The sequence below is a fragment of the Colletes gigas genome, unplaced genomic scaffold (genome assembly GCF_013123115.1).
Source record: "Colletes gigas isolate AHSC1104 unplaced genomic scaffold, ASM1312311v1 Colletes_gigas_Sc00015, whole genome shotgun sequence".
In the NCBI taxonomy this organism is placed as follows: Eukaryota; Metazoa; Arthropoda; class Insecta; order Hymenoptera; family Colletidae; genus Colletes; species Colletes gigas.
In genome coordinates this window covers 406,536-426,281 of record NW_025106644.1, presented here as the reverse complement: position 1 = coordinate 426,281, position 19,746 = coordinate 406,536, and the positions used below count along the sequence as shown (strand labels likewise).

The 19,746-nt window shown below is 32.9% G+C and overlaps 1 protein-coding gene across 3 annotated transcripts in view; it reads left to right on the top strand.

Annotated features, from left to right (window-relative positions):
• The first annotated feature begins 3,110 nt into the window (after positions 1 to 3,110).
• Positions 3,111 to 19,746, top strand: part of LOC122400016 (laminin subunit gamma-1) — a 50,788-nt gene continuing 34,152 nt past the window's right edge. Inside the window, exons 1-4 of one of the 3 annotated variants that reach the window (XM_043401186.1) lie at positions 3,111 to 3,438; positions 4,048 to 4,413; positions 10,095 to 10,353; positions 15,222 to 15,523. In XM_043401186.1, coding sequence (XP_043257121.1) covers positions 4,261 to 4,413; positions 10,095 to 10,353; positions 15,222 to 15,523 — 714 coding nt within the window. In that variant the 5' untranslated portion in view covers positions 3,111 to 3,438; positions 4,048 to 4,260. Of the gene's footprint in view, positions 3,439 to 3,826; positions 4,414 to 10,094; positions 10,354 to 15,221; positions 15,524 to 19,746 lie in introns of those variants that run through there. The other 2 variants (XM_043401184.1, XM_043401185.1) reach the window with 2 other exon arrangements.

The window sequence follows — 19,746 nt, the reverse complement described above, 5'->3', positions numbered from 1 at the left end:
AAGAGCCCGCTCGCTCGCGGATTATTTATACATACCTCGCACACACGCTCTCTCTTTCTCTCCTCTCGCGCGCGCGCACGCGTTACTTACAAGGAACCATCGCGAACGGTCCGGCTTCGATTTTGATGAAACTTTGTACACTTATAAAGCAGCCAAAAATAATCGACACGTATTTTTTTTTAGCTGCGGTAACTCGAGTTTAAGGGGTGAAACCACCCGTTGAAGTTTTGGCTCGAAACGGCTATCTCGAAAACGGAAAGACATACAAAAAAATTGTTAATGGTCGAGGTTGATGGTTTCTTATGTACAATAACATGGTGTTAAAAAATTTAAAAAAATACAATTTGTTTATAACAAAAAAAAATTTATTAACTTAATTTTTCATTTTATTGAAATTTTCATAATGACAAAAAATGACGAGCATTTTATTCCAAATCCATTGGTATGCGATTTTTTAAAATTGCCTCCTACAGTTTTGCAGATTTTGATGATTTACATCTTGCGCGCACATCCATTATGGTAGTAGCCGTTCTAACTTTGATTTTAATGAAGCACTGTAGGCTTGCACTAAATCAAAGTTAGAACGGCTACTACCATAATGGATGTGCGCGCAAGATGTAAATCATCAAAATCTGCAAAACTGTAAGAGGCAATTTTAAAATATTACATACCAATGGATTTGTAAAAGTTCGGCCACCCTTGGGAAAAATTTTAATGGGAGATTCTAGAGGCCAAAATAAGACGAAAATCAAGAATATCAATTTGTTGATTGAGCCTTCGTTAAAAAGTTATTAAAAAATTAAATTAAAAATTTCAAATTTTCCTGGAAAAAATTATTTTCGGTTGCGGGGGCCAATTACAATCATTTTTGGTCAATACATATACCCACGAAATCCTACGCACTTTCGAGAAAAAAATTCCTTACCGAAAATCTAATGTGAAGCCAGAAATGCTCCCCTTTATGCGAATCTTTAAAATGTCATAACTCTTGAACGGATTGGACGATTTTAATGTTTCAAAAGGCAAACAACGCATATTTTAGTGTAGAATATGTAGATATTCCAAAAATATGCAAAAAGTTGATCCTTGACCCCGCAAAATGAGAAAAAATAAAAATGGTCCAATCTTCAAACAGCCATAATTCCTACAATAGTGAATATATTTCAATGAAACTTTTTTCTGAAGTAGAGCTCATAGTTACCTACAAAAAAGTATTGGCCAACTTTTTTGTAGGGCGTCAAACAAAATTATTAAAAATGAAAAACGAATTTTTAAGAAAAATCGACAGGGCGTAGGTGCCCAAATTTTTCAGCGAAAAAAAAAATTTCAAATCGTTCTAAAAAAATTATTTTCAGTTGCGGGAGTCAATTTCAATCATTTTTGGTCAATATATATACCCCGAAATCCTTCGCACTTTTGAGAAAAAAATTCGAGAATGTGTGAAATTTTTCAACAAAATTAAAAAATTTCAAACCATTCTGAAAAAATTATGTTCGGTTGCAGGGGTCGATTACAATCATTTTTGGTCATTACACATTCCCCCGAAATCTTGGGCATTTCGGAGAAAAAAATTCAGTACGGGCGGAACTTTAAACGTTAATAATTTCTTAACGAAGCCTCCATCAACAAATTGGTATTCTTGTATTTTTCCCGATTTTGTCCTCTAGAAGTAGTGCAAGCCTACAGTGCTTCATTAAAATCAAAGTTAGAACGGCTACTACCATAATGGATGTGCGCGCAAGATGTAAATCATCAAAATCTGCAAAACTGTAGGAGGCAATTTTAAAAAATCGCATACCAATGGATTTGGAATAAAATGCTCGTCATTTTTTGTCATTATGAAAATTTCAATAAAATGAAAAATTAAGTTAATAAATTTTTTTTTGTTATAAACAAATTGTATTTTTTTTAATTTTTTAACACCATGTTATTGTACATAAGAAACCATCAACCTCGCCCATTAACAATTTTTTTGTATGTCTTTCCGTTTTCGAGATAGCCGTTTCGAGCCAAAACTTCAACGGGTGGTTTCACCCCTTAAACTCGAGTTACCGCAGCTAAAAAAAAATACGTGTCGATTATTTTTGGCTGCTTTATAAGTGTACAAAGTTTCATCAAAATCGAAGCCGGACCGTTCGCGATGGTTCCTTGTTAGTCTCTAATTGCGCGAATATTCAAATTGTTCGTTGCAGCCTTTCGCTACAGTACTTTTCATAAAAACAGTCAAAACATAAAAATTTCAAGCACCACGTACATCTAATGAAAGTTCTGTTTTCACAGAAATTACAAAATTTTGTATTTAACTCTGATGGAAAGGCCGCTTCATTTACATTGATAAAATGTGAACGATTTTCGAATAGTCATACCTTGTATCTCGTACTTTTTACCTCATACTTCAGGTAAAAAGGGATATAACTGGGTAAAACAGTTTTATGACATTACCTGCCAACTCATGTTACTGTTCTAAAATGAAACGCTACGTTTTGTATCTTTAAAAATATTCGACTATGTTCTTTTAAAATTTAAGATCCAACCCATACTTAAGTATTAAACTGACAAACGGGATCACTTTTCCTTTGTTTCTAGTTAGTTCTATTTAGTTCGTCATAACAAACTGATACGATTATCTCAAAACATATCGACAAAAATCATTATTAATTAATTTCGGTAACTATTAATTCTACTGTTTTGTTTATGTTATAAAAATAAGAACTCTTCTTATTGAAAAATGTCAAAGCGTGCACGATACTGGCAAAGAGTAGACTCTCATTTTAATTTATTAATTTTCAATCTTAAAGTATTTTGATTTCGAAAAATCGTATATTAATAATATATAAAAAAATTTTTATTTTTTCAATAGTTAAAATATGATCAGGGGGTCTTAAAACGTGTATTTCCGTAAAATAAATTTTACAAAATTTTTTTTCCTGATGGGTACTTTGCTTATGTGCGCCTACATAGGTCGGAAAGTAAAAATGCCTGGACTGTCGAGAATTTCAGCTCGAGATTCCAAATCGTATGCCGTTGACGGAGGTCGGATTTCAGTTGTTTAAGAGCGAGAAGGCAAATGTCAGCCTTTCTCTCTCGACTCCCACGAGGCGGTCCGAAATTACTTCGAGCAGCTTCGGAGAATTGAGAAAGAGGGCATGCGTCAGTTTGCCTTTGTCGACTTTCCGAAACTCCACGAGCTCACGTACGCGTGATCTGGCATAGTGTGAGAGAGTGCCTTCGGTGCACTTCTGGCATCTCTGTTTCTACCACGAGTGGCGGCGTGTTACCACCACAAACGCCAGCCCATCGGCGCACTCGACTTTCCCCAAAGCCTCACTCACGGCCCACGACTCACGCGACTCCTCTCGTTCGTTCAGTTTCTCAGTGTACCGTCGCGCGGAGAGAGCATTTCTTCACGATTCCCCCAGTCTTCTGTCGGTCGAAGAGGTTAGAACAAGAAATTTATCCTTTGATTTGAAAAATCCGTGACACCCGGTGCAAGCATTGTTATTTGACAAATAAGTAAACGATTTTCACTCGTCGTGTGCCGTCTGATCGTGTTAATTACCTGCAGACCTTACTCTGTTCCCTTTGTAAGAGACGCGAGATTTTTTCGTACCTAAAATTTACCAATTGATTGCGATCGCAATTCTTTGTGTTTTCACGTTTGAATTTCGTTTCATAAATGTTCCATCGAGTTACGATTTGTGATTTGTGCACTTTGAAGTTAATATTAGTTACTTAGTTGTCGAGGTTTTTAAAGTTTATACAAGTACACAAATATTATCTAAACAAACATTATCTGTGAAATAAACTTAACGTGGAAAAGCTTTACTTTGATTTATGGACGAGATTGTTGATAGTATTGTTTTATTTGTTATTCAAATTTCAATGCTATCACGCGTTAAGTTTTTCTTTACATCGTGCCGAATAATTCGTCTTTCCGCTGCTTTTTAATCGTATACTTTGTAAAAGAAAAAAGTCGGTATATCAAGTTTGATAAACCAAGAGTAGCTATTTCGAAGACTAATGTTAAGATTAATGAACGTTAGATAGATAAGAAGGCAAGGACCGTTCGCGGAATGCAGCCTCGGCGATAAAAGTAAAAATTATTGTTGCGGATTTTCTTCTCACTGGACCGAATCGTGAAACAGGATTTACCCTAACCTTCAAAGAAATCCGAAAAGGAGGAAGTTTTCGATTACCGGTCTCCGTCGAAGAAAGTGAATCGACATTAAAACAAAGAGAAGCTATCACCGAAATTCAAATATGACGCGAGGAAGACACAAGAGGATGTTGATACTAGTTGCTATCTCGTTAGTGGTGGTACTTGCAGATCCCGAACCTTCGGATGAACTTTATAGTCGGTTTCAAAAATATCGCGACGAAGACAAGTGTTACGATGACACCGGAAAGCCGCAGGTTCGTACTCTTTTTAACGTTGAATTTTTTTAATATTTAGAACATCGTGATGTGTTATAGTCCGGCAAATTCTTTATTGTTAATTTTATCAAAGTAGCGAATAATAGGGAATATCATGGGCATTAACTTTTAACTCCAAGCGTGATGCGTTTTAACATTTATTATACAGGATGTTCGGCCACCCCTGGGAAAAATTTTAATGGGGGATTCTAGAGATTTGTTGATGGAGGCTTCGTTAAAAAGTTAATAACAATTAAATTCAAAAATTTCAAATCGTTCTGGAAAAATTATTGTCGGTTGCGGGGGTCAATTGCAATCATTTTTGGTGAATAGACGTACCCCCGAAATCCTACCCACTTTCTAGAAAAAAATTCGAGGTGTGAAATTTTTCGACGGAAAAAAAAAATTTCAAATCGTTCTGGAAAAATTATTGTCGGTTGCAGGGGTTAATTACAATCATTTTTGGTCATTACACATACCCCCGAAATCCTACGCACTTTTGAGAAAAAAATTCCTTACCGAAAATCTAGGGGGATTAAATTTTTCAACGAAAAAAAAATTTCAAATCGTTCTGGAAAAATTATTGTCGGTTGCGGGGGTCAATTGCAATCATTTTTGGTGAATAGACGTACCCCCGAAATCCTACCCACTTTCTAGAAAAAAATTCGAGAAGGTGTGAAATTTTTCGACGAAAAAATTAAATTTCAAATCGTGCTGGAAAAATTATTTTCGGTTGCAGGGGTTAATTACAATCATTTTTCGTCATTACACATACCCCCGAAATCCTACGCACTTTTGAGAAAAAAATTCCTTACCGAAAATCTAGGGGGATTAAATTTTTCAACGAAAAAAAAATTTCAAATCGTTCTGGAAAAATTATTGTCGGTTGCGGGGGTCAATTGCAATTATTTTTGGTGAACAGACGTACACCCGAAATCCTACCCACTTTCTAGAAAAAAATTCGAGAAGGTGTGAAATTTTTCGACGAAAAAATTAAATTTCAAATCGTGCTGGAAAAATTATTTTCGGTTGCTGGGGTTAATTACAATCATTTTTGGTCATTACACATACCCCCGAAATCCTACGCACTTTTGAGAAAAAAATTCCTTACCGAAAATCTAGGGGGATTAAATTTTTCAACGAAAAAAAAATTTCAAATCGTTCTGGAAAAATTATTGTCGGTTGCGGGGGTCAATTGCAATCATTTTTGGTGAATAGACGTACCCCCGAAATCCTACCCACTTTCTAGAAAAAAATTCGAGAAGGTGTGAAATTTTTCGACGAAAAAATTAAATTTCAAATCGTGCTGGAAAAATTATTTTCGGTTGCAGGGGTTAATTACAATCATTTTTCGTCATTACACATACCCCCGAAATCCTACGCACTTTTGAGAAAAAAATTCCTTACCGAAAATCTAGGGGGATTAAATTTTTCAACGAAAAAAAAATTTCAAATCGTTCTGGAAAAATTATTTTCGGTTGCGGGGATCAATTACAATTATTTTTGGTGAATAGACGTACCCCCGAAATCCTACCCACTTTCTAGAAAAAAATTCGAGGTGTGAAATTTTTCGACGGAAAAAAAAAATTTCAAATCGTTCTGGAAAAATTATTGTCGGTTGCAGGGGTTAATTACAATCATTTTTGGTCATTACACATACCCCCGAAATCCTACGCACTTTTGAGAAAAAAATTCCTTACCGAAAATCTAGGGGGATTAAATTTTTCAACGAAAAAAAAATTTCAAATCATTCTGGAAAAATTATTGTCGGTCGCGGGGGTCAATTGCAATCATTTTTGGTGAATAGACGTACCCCCGAAATCCTACCCACTTTCTAGAAAAAAATTCGAGAAGGTGTGAAATTTTTCGACGAATAAATTAAATTTCAAATCGTGCTGGAAAAATTATTTTCGGTTGCAGGGGTTAATTACAATCATTTTTCGTCATTACACATACCCCCGAAATCCTACGCACTTTTGAGAAAAAAATTCCTTACCGAAAATCTAGGGGGATTAAATTTTTCAACGAAAAAAAAAATTTCAAATCGTTCTGGAAAAATTATTGTCGGTTGCGGGGGTCAATTGCAATCATTTTTGGTGAATAGACGTACCCCCGAAATCCTACCCACTTTCTAGAAAAAAATTCGAGGTGTGAAATTTTTCGACGAAAAAATTAAATTTCAAATCGTGCTGGAAAAATTATTTTCGGTTGCAGGGGTTAATTACAATCATTTTTCGTCATTACACATACCCCCGAAATCCTACGCACTTTTGAGAAAAAAATTCCTTACCGAAAATCTAGGGGGATTAAATTTTTCAACGAAAAAAAAATTTCAAATCGTTCTGGAAAAATTATTTTCGGTTGCGGGGATCAATTACAATTATTTTTGGTGAATAGACGTACCCCCGAAATCCTACCCACTTTCTAGAAAAAAATTCGAGGTGTGAAATTTTTCGACGGAAAAAAAAAATTTCAAATCGTTCTGGAAAAATTATTGTCGGTTGCAGGGGTTAATTACAATCATTTTTGGTCATTACACATACCCCCGAAATCCTACGCACTTTTGAGAAAAAATTCCTTACCGAAAATCTAGGGGGATTAAATTTTTCAACGAAAAAAAAATTTCAAATCATTCTGGAAAAATTATTGTCGGTCGCGGGGGTCAATTGCAATCATTTTTGGTGAATAGACGTACCCCCGAAATCCTACCCACTTTCTAGAAAAAAATTCGAGAAGGTGTGAAATTTTTCGACGAATAAATTAAATTTCAAATCGTGCTGGAAAAATTATTTTCGGTTGCAGGGGTTAATTACAATCATTTTTCGTCATTACACATACCCCCGAAATCCTACGCACTTTTGAGAAAAAAATTCCTTACCGAAAATCTAGGGGGATTAAATTTTTCAACGAAAAAAAAAATTTCAAATCGTTCTGGAAAAATTATTGTCGGTTGCGGGGGTCAATTGCAATCATTTTTGGTGAATAGACGTACCCCCGAAATCCTACCCACTTTCTAGAAAAAATTCGAGGTGTGAAATTTTTCGACGAAAAAATTAAATTTCAAATCGTGCTGGAAAAATTATTTTCGGTTGCAGGGGTTAATTACAATCATTTTTCGTCATTACACATACCCCCGAAATCCTACGCACTTTTGAGAAAAAAATTCCTTACCGAAAATCTAGGGGGATTAAATTTTTCAACGAAAAAAAAATTTCAAATCGTTCTGGAAAAATTATTTTCGGTTGCGGGGATCAATTACAATTATTTTTGGTGAATAGACGTACCCCCGAAATCCTACCCACTTTCTAGAAAAAAATTCGAGGTGTGAAATTTTTCGACGGAAAAAAAAAATTTCAAATCGTTCTGGAAAAATTATTGTCGGTTGCAGGGGTTAATTACAATCATTTTTGGTCATTACACATACCCCCGAAATCCTACGCACTTTTGAGAAAAAAATTCCTTACCGAAAATCTAGGGGGATTCAATTTTTCAACGAAAAAAAATTTCAAATCGTTCTGGAAAAATTATTTTCGGTTGCGGGGATCAATTACAATTATTTTTGGTGAATAGACGTACCCCCGAAATCCTACCCACTTTCTAGAAAAAAATTCGAGAAGGTGTGAAATTTTTCGACGAAAAAATTAAATTTCAAATCGTGCTGGAAAAATTATTTTCGGTTGCTGGGGTTAATTACAATCATTTTTGGTCATTACACATACCCCCGAAATCCTACGCACTTTTGAGAAAAAAATTCCTTACCGAAAATCTAGGGGGATTAAATTTTTCAACGAAAAAAAAATTTCAAATCATTCTGGAAAAATTATTGTCGGTTGCGGGGGTCAATTGCAATTATTTTTGGTGAATAGACGTACCCCCGAAATCCTGCGCATTTTCGAGAAAAAAATTCCGTCCGGGCGGAATTTTAAACGTTAATAATTTTTTAACGAAGTCTCCATCAACAAATTGGTATTCTTGATTTTCGTCTTATTTTGGCCTCTAAAACCCCCCATTAAAATTTTTGCCAGGGTTTGCCGGACACCCTGTATATTTAATATGTAACTTGCAATTATATGTATTTGGATTAATAAATACGTACGTTTTACAAAACATATCAAACCGGAAAAGAGAGTAACCACTGCGGGGGCATCCTATGTGGTGCCAACACAATATAATAATACGTTGCCAACCTAAACTATCTCTAACAGAATATAACGTAATACAGTCGGGTCATGTTTAATTTTTGTATCGATCATCGTTCACTGATATAATATCTCAATTTTTTTTTTAAGTCTCTTACTATTTTGTTTAAAAGTATAAATAACTGTACGTAAGAATACCAGTCTAGAAAAATAAATATGATCAGGAATAGGCTCCTGTTTACTCTTAGTCATCGTAGTTTCGACTTTTTTTGTAGGATATTACTACATTGGGTTATCAATGTAAGGTTCGAATATCAAGTTTGAACGATAGGCATAAGGAGATAAAACGGACGCACTAAGCGTTAAAGTATTTCGAAAATTAAAGCAATAAACTTCATTCTTATTTTATAGTTAATTGTACGTCTCTGTGTGAATATTACAATCGAAATATTTTTCTATTCTTTACTTGAACTTTGTATGTGGTCAGGGGCGAATCTGGAAAGTTTGTTTTGATGGAATGTAATACGTAAAAATATATTTTGAAACCTTTTATTTTTGCACGATTTAAAATTTGTCTATAATTTGTTAATATTTTTATAATAGTCTAATATTCGCATTAATTATTTATTAATACTGTATACTCAAAAATGTTTAGTGTAATGTAAAATGATTTTGAATGAGGGCGTTGATTATCATTCCTCTGGTTTCGCCCCTTTATACAGTTAGTACGTATATCAAAATTTTCAGTTAAAATTCATATTTAGATCGTATATGCTACAGTTTTATTTATTCCACAACAAAATAATAACGAACAGGCAATGATACAGAGAAAGTACACGCTTTGTATAGTTTATATCAATTAAATTCAGTTTTCAAAAATTGTGTGAAATGCAGCGCCATCCAGAGGCTCTAGCCGTCCTTATAAGGATTTGCTAGCAAAAGTTATTCATGGACTGCCTGGAAATGAAACTACCTGCGAATAGTCGAGCATAATACCCACTTTAAGTGTCCCTATAATAAATCTTGTATCCTCTATAAGGATACATTATACCCCTGCACATATATTTTACGATCTTAAATTTATTCTAACGGTCAATATTGAATTTGTAAGTTCGTTAATTTCGACAAAAAAAGATAGAAATGCTCGTCGTTTTCCGTTCACAAATTTAAGCCTGTTATATATTAACACTTTGACAGGATTTACCACTATGATATTAGAAAAATGAATTTTCAAGTTAAGACGCCGAGAGAAATAAATTTGGATTTTGTGAATTTTAACAAGGTTACGAAAATAAGTACTGAAACAAATTTTAGGTTATGTAGCTTGGAATGGTGTAAAATCAAAATTTTAATCTCGCAGAATATTATACAGTTTTAATCTGGCAGTGAACGCGTTAATGATATTATTAATGTTACTTATAAAATAGTGGTTTCAATAGATACAATAAAGTATATCAGATCAAGGTGACTGTTTAATCTTTTCGATGAGAATTTAAAAATATTTATAATCAGGAACATGTTCTTGAACGTGTTGTGTTATAGAGGTGCATACCACCTTTCGAGAACGCAGCTTTCAATGTGCTCATGGAAGCGACGAACACGTGTGGGCAGGATCGGCCTACAGAATTTTGTAAACAGACCGACGTTCAAACGAAGTCCTGCGAGATTTGTCGTTATGGCGACCATCCGGCCAAGTATCTTACCGATCACGATAACAACGACGACGCGACCTGGTGGCAGTCGGAAACGATGTTCGAGGGCATTGAATATCCAAATCAAGTTAATCTTACGCTTCCTTTAGGTATGATTATGGTCGATAGTTAACACTTTGAATTAATTCTCACGTTAAGACGACGAAGGAAATAAATATGAGTAGAGTTTGTGAATTATAACAAGGTTACGAAAATAAGTACCGAAACAAATTTTAGGTTATGTAGCTTACAATGGTCTAAAATCAAAATTAGTATACAGGGTGAACGACCAATTCTGGGAAAAATTTTAATAGGGGATTCTAGAGGCCAAAATAAAACGAAAATCATGAATACCAATTTGTTGATGGAAGCTTCGTTAAAAAGTTATTAACAATGAAATTAAATATTTCAAATCGTTCTGAAAAAATTATTTACTGTTGCGGGGGTCCATTACAATCATTTTTGGTCATTACACATAACCTCGAAAATCTACGCACTTTCGAGAAAAAAATTCGGTTATGTGCCTAAAGTCGGCGAAAAAAAAAATTTCAAATCGTTCTGAAAAAACTATTTTCGGTTGCGGGGGTCCATTACAATCATTTTTGGTCATTACATATACCCCCGAAATCCTACGCATTTTTGAAAAAAAAATTCAGTACGGTCGAAACTTTAAACGTTAGTAATTTTTTAACGAAGCCTCCATCAACAAATTGGTATTCTTGATTTTCGTCTTATTTTGGCCTCTAGAATCCCCCATTAAAATTTTTTCCACGGTTGGTCAAACACCCTGTATATGAATAGTATATTAATATATAGAATATAATAAATATGAATAGAGTTCGTGAATTTTAACAAGGTTACGAAAATAAGTACCGAAACAAATTTTAGGTTATGTACAGTCGCGTCGGTATTTAAGTTGACACTTATCATTTTTATAAAATAGCCGTAAAAGGATACAATAAAAATAAATAAAATACGAAATGTTTACAAAAATAAATTTATTCGTGTCTTAAGTAAATAATGTCACCTTATTAATTATGTTCATTTGAGTAACAATAGCATTAACAAATATTTTCTAATGAACGTCTATCGGAAAGTAAGTTGACAATGGTTATAAAGTAAATTATAATTCTATAAGTAACAGTAAAAAAAATATTTAATAAGCAGTTTGATACCCTTTTGCTTTAATTACTTCCAGTAAACGATTTGGCATACTGTGTATTAATTTTTTTAACGTTTTGGGCTGTATTTCATCCCATGCCTTTTTTAGTGCGGCTATCAATTTTGGTTTTGTATAGCGGTCCGATTTTGGTATTTTTCGATCGAGTTCGTCCCATAAGTGCTCGATCGGATTTAAATCAGGGCTCTGCGGTGGCCAAGAAAGCAGCAATATATTGTTTTCGTCGATAAATTTTTTAACAATCTTTGCAGTATGTTTCGGATCGTTGTCGTGTTGGAATATGTATCCTGTATCTGGCCCAAATTTTTGAATCGATGGAAACAAATTTTCTTTTAGAATATCGATGTATTTCGCTGCTGTTAATATACCATCAATAACTGTTAATTTTCCTACATTTTCATTGTTGAAGCAGCCCCATAACATTATAGACCCTCCACCGTGTTTCACGGTGGAGGTGATAACATTTTGTTTAAAAGCTTCTCCTTTTTTTCTCCACACATATTTCCTTCGTTTGTTTGATTGTAATTCAAATTTTGACTCATCACTCCAAATTATGGATTCCCAGAATGCAGTCGGTTTATTAAAATGCTCTTTTGCAAAATTTAAACGTTCGCGAGCATTTGTTTCGGAAATGTGTGGCTTCTTCCTAGATATTCGGCCATGCAACCCAGCTTCGTATAAACGGGATTTTATTTGAGTGGTCCCTATTGGCAAATTTAAATCTTCTTTGATCTGTTTGGCAGTAATAAATGGTTCCTTTTTTGTTATTTTAACAATTTCTCGATCCTGACGGGGAGTTGTTTTTCTTTTTCTTCCCGTTCTAACTAAATTTTCAGGTTTCCCAGTAGTCTCTATCTTTTTATAAATTTTTCGCACCCCTTCCTTTGATATCCCAAAATCTGTGGCAATCTGTTGCAAACTTTGGCCTTCTATCCTTCTTTTATAAATTAATAATCTTTCAGACTCGTGTAATTCCCGTATTTTCGGCATGCTACAAGTAACCAATTCTTAACAATAACAATACATAACAAAAAAGAAACATTATATAAGAGACTAAATACATTATCAAATTATTAAATGCGCGTTTAATAGCAAAATTTTATTAATGAAATAAAAACTTGATTACGTCAACTTACTTTCCGGCGAACCAAATTTAGGAAATATTTTTACAGATTGACTGTTATTTGATTGTACGCGGTATTTTCACTTTGACACTCACTGGTATACTGAGGCATTTCTTGTACATAATGTAAACAATGTCAGAATGTACGGAAGGACGCGTACAAGTGTTTAAATTATGGAACAATATCGTCAATACCAGAAATACAACAGCGTCAACATAAATACCGACGCGACTGTAGCTTACAATGGTCTAAAATCAAAATTAGTATACAGGGTGAACGACCAATTGTAGGAAAAATTTTAATAGGGGATTCTAGAGGCCAAAATAAGACGAAAATCAAGAATACCAATTTGTTGATGGAGGCTTCGTTAAAAAGTTATTAAAAAATTTCAAATCGTTTTGGAAAAACTATTTTCGGTTACGGGGGTTCATTACAATCATTTTTGGTCATTACATATACCTCCGAAATCCTACGCATTTTCGAGAAAAAAAATTCCTTACCGAAAATTTAATTTGGTGCCTAAATTTTTCGACGAAAAAAAAAGATTTCAAATCGTTTTGGAAAAATTACTTTTGGTTGCGGGGGTCACTTACAATTATTTTTGGTGAATAGACATACCCCTGAAATCCTACGCATTTTTGAAAAAAAAATTCAGTACGGTCGGAACTTTAAACGTTAGTAACTTTTTAACGAAGCCTCCATCAACAAATTGGTATTCTTGATTTTCGTCTTATTTTGGCCTCTAGAACCCCCCATTAAAATTTTTTCCACGGTTGGTCAAACACCCTGTATATGAATAGTATATTAATATATAGAATATAATAAATATGAATAGAGTTTGTGAATTTTAACAAGGTTACGAAAATAAGTACCGAAACATATTTTAGGTTATGTAGCTTACAGTGGTCTGAAATCAAGATTTTACTTGTACAGAATAAACAGTTCTGATCTGGCAGCGAACGTGTTAAATGAGAAAATAAAAATTTATTGAATTTCCACCGAAACACTAAGCATATTGAAATTTATAAAATACCAAATATTAGGGCGTACGATAAAATTGTTATAAACATTAAATAAAAATATAAGGTCAGAAATTATATTTCTGTCCCTGAGTCCCAACAATTTTGGAATATTTAATACGGTGTCATAATTATAATAGATGCAGCGTTCGGTTCGTACGGACAATGCGTTTTATTATTATGTTTGGGTGACACCGATCGTGTTCTTCGTAGAATTAGAGTAGATAAACTCGAGGAATCTCATAATCGTATATAGAAAAAACGAATGGTTCATTCATCGGTATCCGCGATGAACTTTTAACACGTCCTCGGTGTTCGTAGCTCTCTTTCTCCCGTGGCATCTCGTCTTCTTTTTCCATTTTACATCCTTATCTATCAGGATGTGTGCGCGATGAGATAATTCTCGGAACACGAACGATGAAGACAGACAAGAGGAGGCACGAGTTCGAGCGTGAATATTTTATTTTTCAACCGCGTAGCTTTTCTGTTTAAACGTTACTTTCGAACGATTTAAAAATTTCCTTTGATTTTTATCTACCGTTATTAAATTGAATTTGTTATTCGAGCAAAGGATACCGTGTAATCGTACAAGTTAAATATAAAAAATTGTCATCTGTTATAATTGAATTAAATTTTTTATTCGAGAATACTGTGTAATTGTACAAGTTAAATTTTAATTTAATCGTTTCTTACGCACGAATAATATAGTACATTTTACTAGCGCGACGAACTTAACCTTTGTTCTGGGAATGCGAACGTTGCATCTTCGGAATCCGCTAATCGTTTGTGCCGTTAGAAAATAATCTTCTGAACTCTGCTACTACAAACGCTTTTGCATATTAAATTCCGTTAGGATCATTGTCGGATTCTTAACGCGAAGTAATGTTTCCTATTATGAAACAACTAATAGCAGATCTTTCTTAAAAGTGGAAAGTGTATAGAATCTCCGTCTGCGCGCCACATGTTCATTTATGAAAGAATCAGCCACTTACACCCCGCTGGCTTTACAGTCGAGAATTGCAATGGCGTAGAACTCGTTGCTTTCCGTTCAATATTTGTTAAATTCTTCATATTTAAAAACTCTATTTGCGATCATATTAAGAAATAAATATGAATAAACTTAAACGGTGCGCAGCAAATATTTTAATTTATATTTCTCTCTGTTTCTCGTTCGCTTCCAAACGGATATCGTTGCAGGGAAACAACAGTGGCGTGGAATTCGTTTTTTCTCAGTAATTTTGATATTTCTTACTGTGTATAATTTAAAGCAATTCGTTCACAATTATATTTTTAATGCAATACATATGACTATCGACTTTAACGTGGTAAATACAGTCGAACTTGGTTATAATGACAATGGATGAGATCATAACTCCGATGAACAAAAAGCCAAAACGATATTAGAATTTATAACCAATCGGTAAAAATAATATTAAATAAAATTTATTTATTAATACAAATTAATGTAAATGTATTATTTTGTTTCTGAAATCGATTTTTGTTCACAGAGTTATTGAAATTTTTTTAAATATTTAACTCGTCACTGGTACAATGAAATTATGTAGATTTTTTGGTTGCTCGTTATAACAGAGTTAGACTGTATTTTAATTGATATCTCCTGGTTTCACTTCTCTTTTAAACGAAAATGATTGTAGACAAGACATTCGATATAACGTACGTTCGAGTGCTTTTCGAGTCGCCACGTCCAGAAAGCTGGGGCATCTACAAGAGGAGAAACGAGGAGTCACCATGGGAGCCTTATCAATTTTATTCCGCGACTTGCAGAGATAATTATGGCTTACCGGATTCGAAGGAGACTGTGGAAGGGGACGACACGAGGGTGCTGTGTACCTCGGAATATTCCGATATATCACCCTTGACAAAGGGCACCGTCGCATATTCCACTCTGGAAGGTCGACCTTCGGCTTACTACTTCGAAACTAATACGGCGTTGCAGGTATGAACCCAATTCTTTCGCCATTGACTACGACCGAACGGGAAAAGCTGAAATTTCGGGGTACAAAATCGGTTCGGTACAACATACAGAGTGTTCGGCCACTCTTGGGAAAAATTGTAATGCGAGATTCTAGAGACGAAAATAAGACGAAAATCAAGAATATCAATTTTTTGACTGTGGCTTCGTTAAAAAATTAATACAACATTAAATTAAAAAATTTCAAATCATTCTGAAAAAATTATTTTTGGTTGTGGAGATCAATTATAATTATTTTTGGTCATTACACATACATTCGAAATTCTACCCATTTTCGAGAAAAAAATTCCTTACCGAAAATATAATTTCAAACCAGAAATGTCACTCGAAAATTTCTTGCGTATCTTTAAAACGTCATAACTTCTGAACGGATTAGAGGATTTTAATGTTTCAAACGGTAAACAACGCGTATTTTGGCGAAGAATATCTAGGAATTCTAACAGTATTGAAAAAGTTGTTTCTTCACCCCGTAAAGTTAGAAAATCCCCATAAAAATGGTCCAATTTTCAAACGACCATAACTTCTGCAATAGTAAATATATTTCAATGAAACTTTTTTCTGAAGTAGAGATCATGGGTACTTACAAAAAAGTATTAAACAACTTTTCGATAGGGTGTCAAACAAAATTACGAAAAATGAAAAACGAATTTTTAAGAAAAATCGACAAAAATGTCACTCGAAAATTTCTTGCGTATCTTTAAAACGTCATAACTTCTGAACGGATTGGAGGATCTTAATTTTTCAAAATACAAATAACGCGTATTTTAGTGAAAAATATGTAGAAATTTTAATAATATTGAAAAAGTTATTTCTTGATGCCGTAAAGTTAGAAAACCCCCCCAAAAATGGTCCAATTTTCAAACGACCATAACTCCCGTAATAGTGAATATATTTTAATGAAACTTTTTTCTGAAATAGAGATCATGGGTACTTACAAAAAAGTATTAGACAACTTTTCGATAGGGTGTCAAACAAAATCACGAAAAATGAAAAACGAATTTTTAAGAAAAATCGACAAAAATGTCACTCGAAAATTTCTTGCGTATCTTTAAAACGTCATAATTTCTGAACGGATTGGAGGATCTTAATGTTTCAAAATGCAAATAACGCGTATTTTAGTGAAGAATATGTAGGAATTCTAACAATATTGAAAAAGTTGTTTCTTGATCCTGTAAAGTGAGAAAATCCCCATAAAAATGGTCCAATTTTCAAACGACCATAACTCCTGCAATAGTGAATATATTTTAATGAAACTTTTTTCTGAAATAGAGATCATGGGTACTTACAAAAAAGTATTAGACAACTTTTCGATAGGGTGTCAAACAAAATTACGAAAAATGAAAAACGAATTTTTAAGAAAAATCGACAAAAATGTCACTCGAAAATTTCTTGCGTATCTTTAAAACGTCATAACTTCTGAACGGATTGGAGGATCTTAATGTTTCAAAATGCAAATAACGCGTATTTTAGTGAAGAATATCTAGGAATTCTAACAGTATTGAAAAAGTTGTTTCTTCACCCCGTAAAGTTAGAAAACCCCCATAAAAATGGTCCAATTTTCAAACGACCATAACTCCCGTAATAGTGAATATATTTTAATGAAACTTTTTTCTGAAATAGAGATCATGGGTACTTACAAAAAAGTATTAGACAACTTTTCGATAGGGTGTCAAACAAAATTACGAAAAATGAAAAACGAATTTTTAAGAAAAATCGACAAAAATGTCACTCGAAAATTTCTTGCGTATCTTTAAAACGTCATAACTTCTGAACGGATTGGAGGATCTTAATGTTTCAAAATGCAAATAACGCGTATTTTAGTGAAGAATATGTAGGAATTTTAACAATATTGAAAAAGTTGTTTCTTCACCCCGTAAAGTTAGAAAATCCCCATAAAAATGGTCCAATTTTCAAACGACCATAACTTCTGCAATAGTAAATATATTTCAATGAAACTTTTTTCTGAAGTAGAGATCATGGGTACTTACAAAAAAGTATTAAACAACTTTTCGATAGGGTGTCAAACAAAATTACGAAAAATGAAAAACGAATTTTTAAGAAAAATCGACAAAAATGTCACTCGAAAATTTCTTGCGTATCTTTAAAACGTCATAACTTCTGAACGGATTGGAGGATCTTAATTTTTCAAAATACAAATAACGCGTATTTTAGTGAAAAATATGTAGAAATTTTAATAATATTGAAAAAGTTATTTCTTGATGCCGTAAAGTTAGAAAACCCCCCCAAAAATGGTCCAATTTTCAAACGACCATAACTCCTGTAATAGTGAATATATTTTAATGAAACTTTTTTCTGAAGTAGAGATCATGGGTACTTACAAAAAAGTATTAAACAACTTTTCGATAGGGTGTCAAACAAAATTACGAAAAATGAAAAACGAATTTTTAAGAAAAATCGACAAAAATGTCACTCGAAAATTTCTTGCATATCTTTAAAACGTCATAACTTCTGAACGGATTGGAGGATCTCAATGTTTCAAAATGCAAATAACGCGTATTTTAGTGAAGAATATGTAGGAATTCTAACAATATTGAAAAAGTTGTTTCTTGACCCCGTAAAGTTAGAAAATCCCCATAAAAATGGTCCAATTTTCAAACGACCATAACTTCTGCAATAGTAAATATATTTCAATGAAACTTTTTTCTGAAATAGAGATCATGGGTACCTACAAGACAGTATTAGACAACTTTTCTGTAAAGCGTCGAACAAATTTATTAAAAATGAAAAACAAATTGTTAAGAAAAATCGACAGAGGGTGCCTAAAATTTTAGGCGAAAAAAAATTTCAAATCGTTCTGAAAAATTATTTTCGTTCGCAAGGGTCTATTACAATCATTTTTGGTAAATAGACATACTCTCAAAATCCTACGCACTTTCCGAGAAAAAATTCTTGAAATAACTTCTTAACGAAGCCTCCATTTCACACCTTCTCGAATTTTTTTCTAGAAAATGGGTAGCATTTCGGAGGTATGTCTATTGACCAAAAATTATTATAATTGACCCCCGCAACCGAAAATAATTTTTCCAAAACGATTTGAAATTTTTGAATTTAATTGTTTATAACTTTTTAACGAAGCCTCCATCAACAAATTGGTATTCTTGATTTTCGTCTTATTTTGGCCTCTAGAATTTCTCATTAAAATTTTTTCCAGAGTTGGCCGAACACCCTGTATATTATTTCGGATTTTTCAAGTAAAATAATTTTTTGGATAATTTATGTTGTTTGAATGAGTATTTTGTATTTTGGTTTTGATTATTCAACCTCATATTCTGGACCTAATGTTTTCGATTATTTTTACGGGCCCCCTGCAAAATATAAATTAACTTATTATTTTACAATTTAAACAATTTTTAACAAAATCTATTAAACAAAACATTATCTTCTGTTTCAATTTTTAACGAAATTTGTTTTTATTAAAACAAAACACATCCTTATAGTAAACTTAAACAAAAATTTAATATACAAAATTGACGGACACATATATTCGAACAAACAGTTTGAAACAAAATATTGTCGTTACACGCATTTTCAATTATTATTATAAAACTATATTTGTTGCTAACATTTATTAAAATTATTTAGTGTCAGTTAAACAACAATTCGAAGTATCACAATATAAGCGCTTTTTAATATCAATTAATAATTTTCGATAAAATTTTTTAACATTTTATTCGTCGACTAAAACGACTTACATTTGAATTAATTTTGAATAACATTTGAATAAACAGATTCCTCGATATTAAAATGGCGTTACTTGCATTCTCAATTATTATTATAAAACTATATTTGTTGCTAAAATTTATTAAAATTATTTAGTGTCAGTTAAACAACAATTCGAAGTATCACAATATAAGCGCTTTTTAATATCAATTAATAATTTTCGATAAAATTTTTTAACATTTTATTCGTCGACTAAAACGACTTACATTTGAATTAATTTTGAATAACATTTGAATAAACAGATTCCTCGATATTAAAATGGCGTTACTTGCATTCTCAATTATTATTATAAAACTATATTTGTTGCTAAAATTTATTAAAATTATTTAGTGTCAGTTAAACAACAATTCGAAGTATCACAATATAAGCGCTTTTTAATATCAATTAATAATTTTCGATAAAATTTTTTAACATTTTATTCGTCGACTAAAACAACTTACATGAAT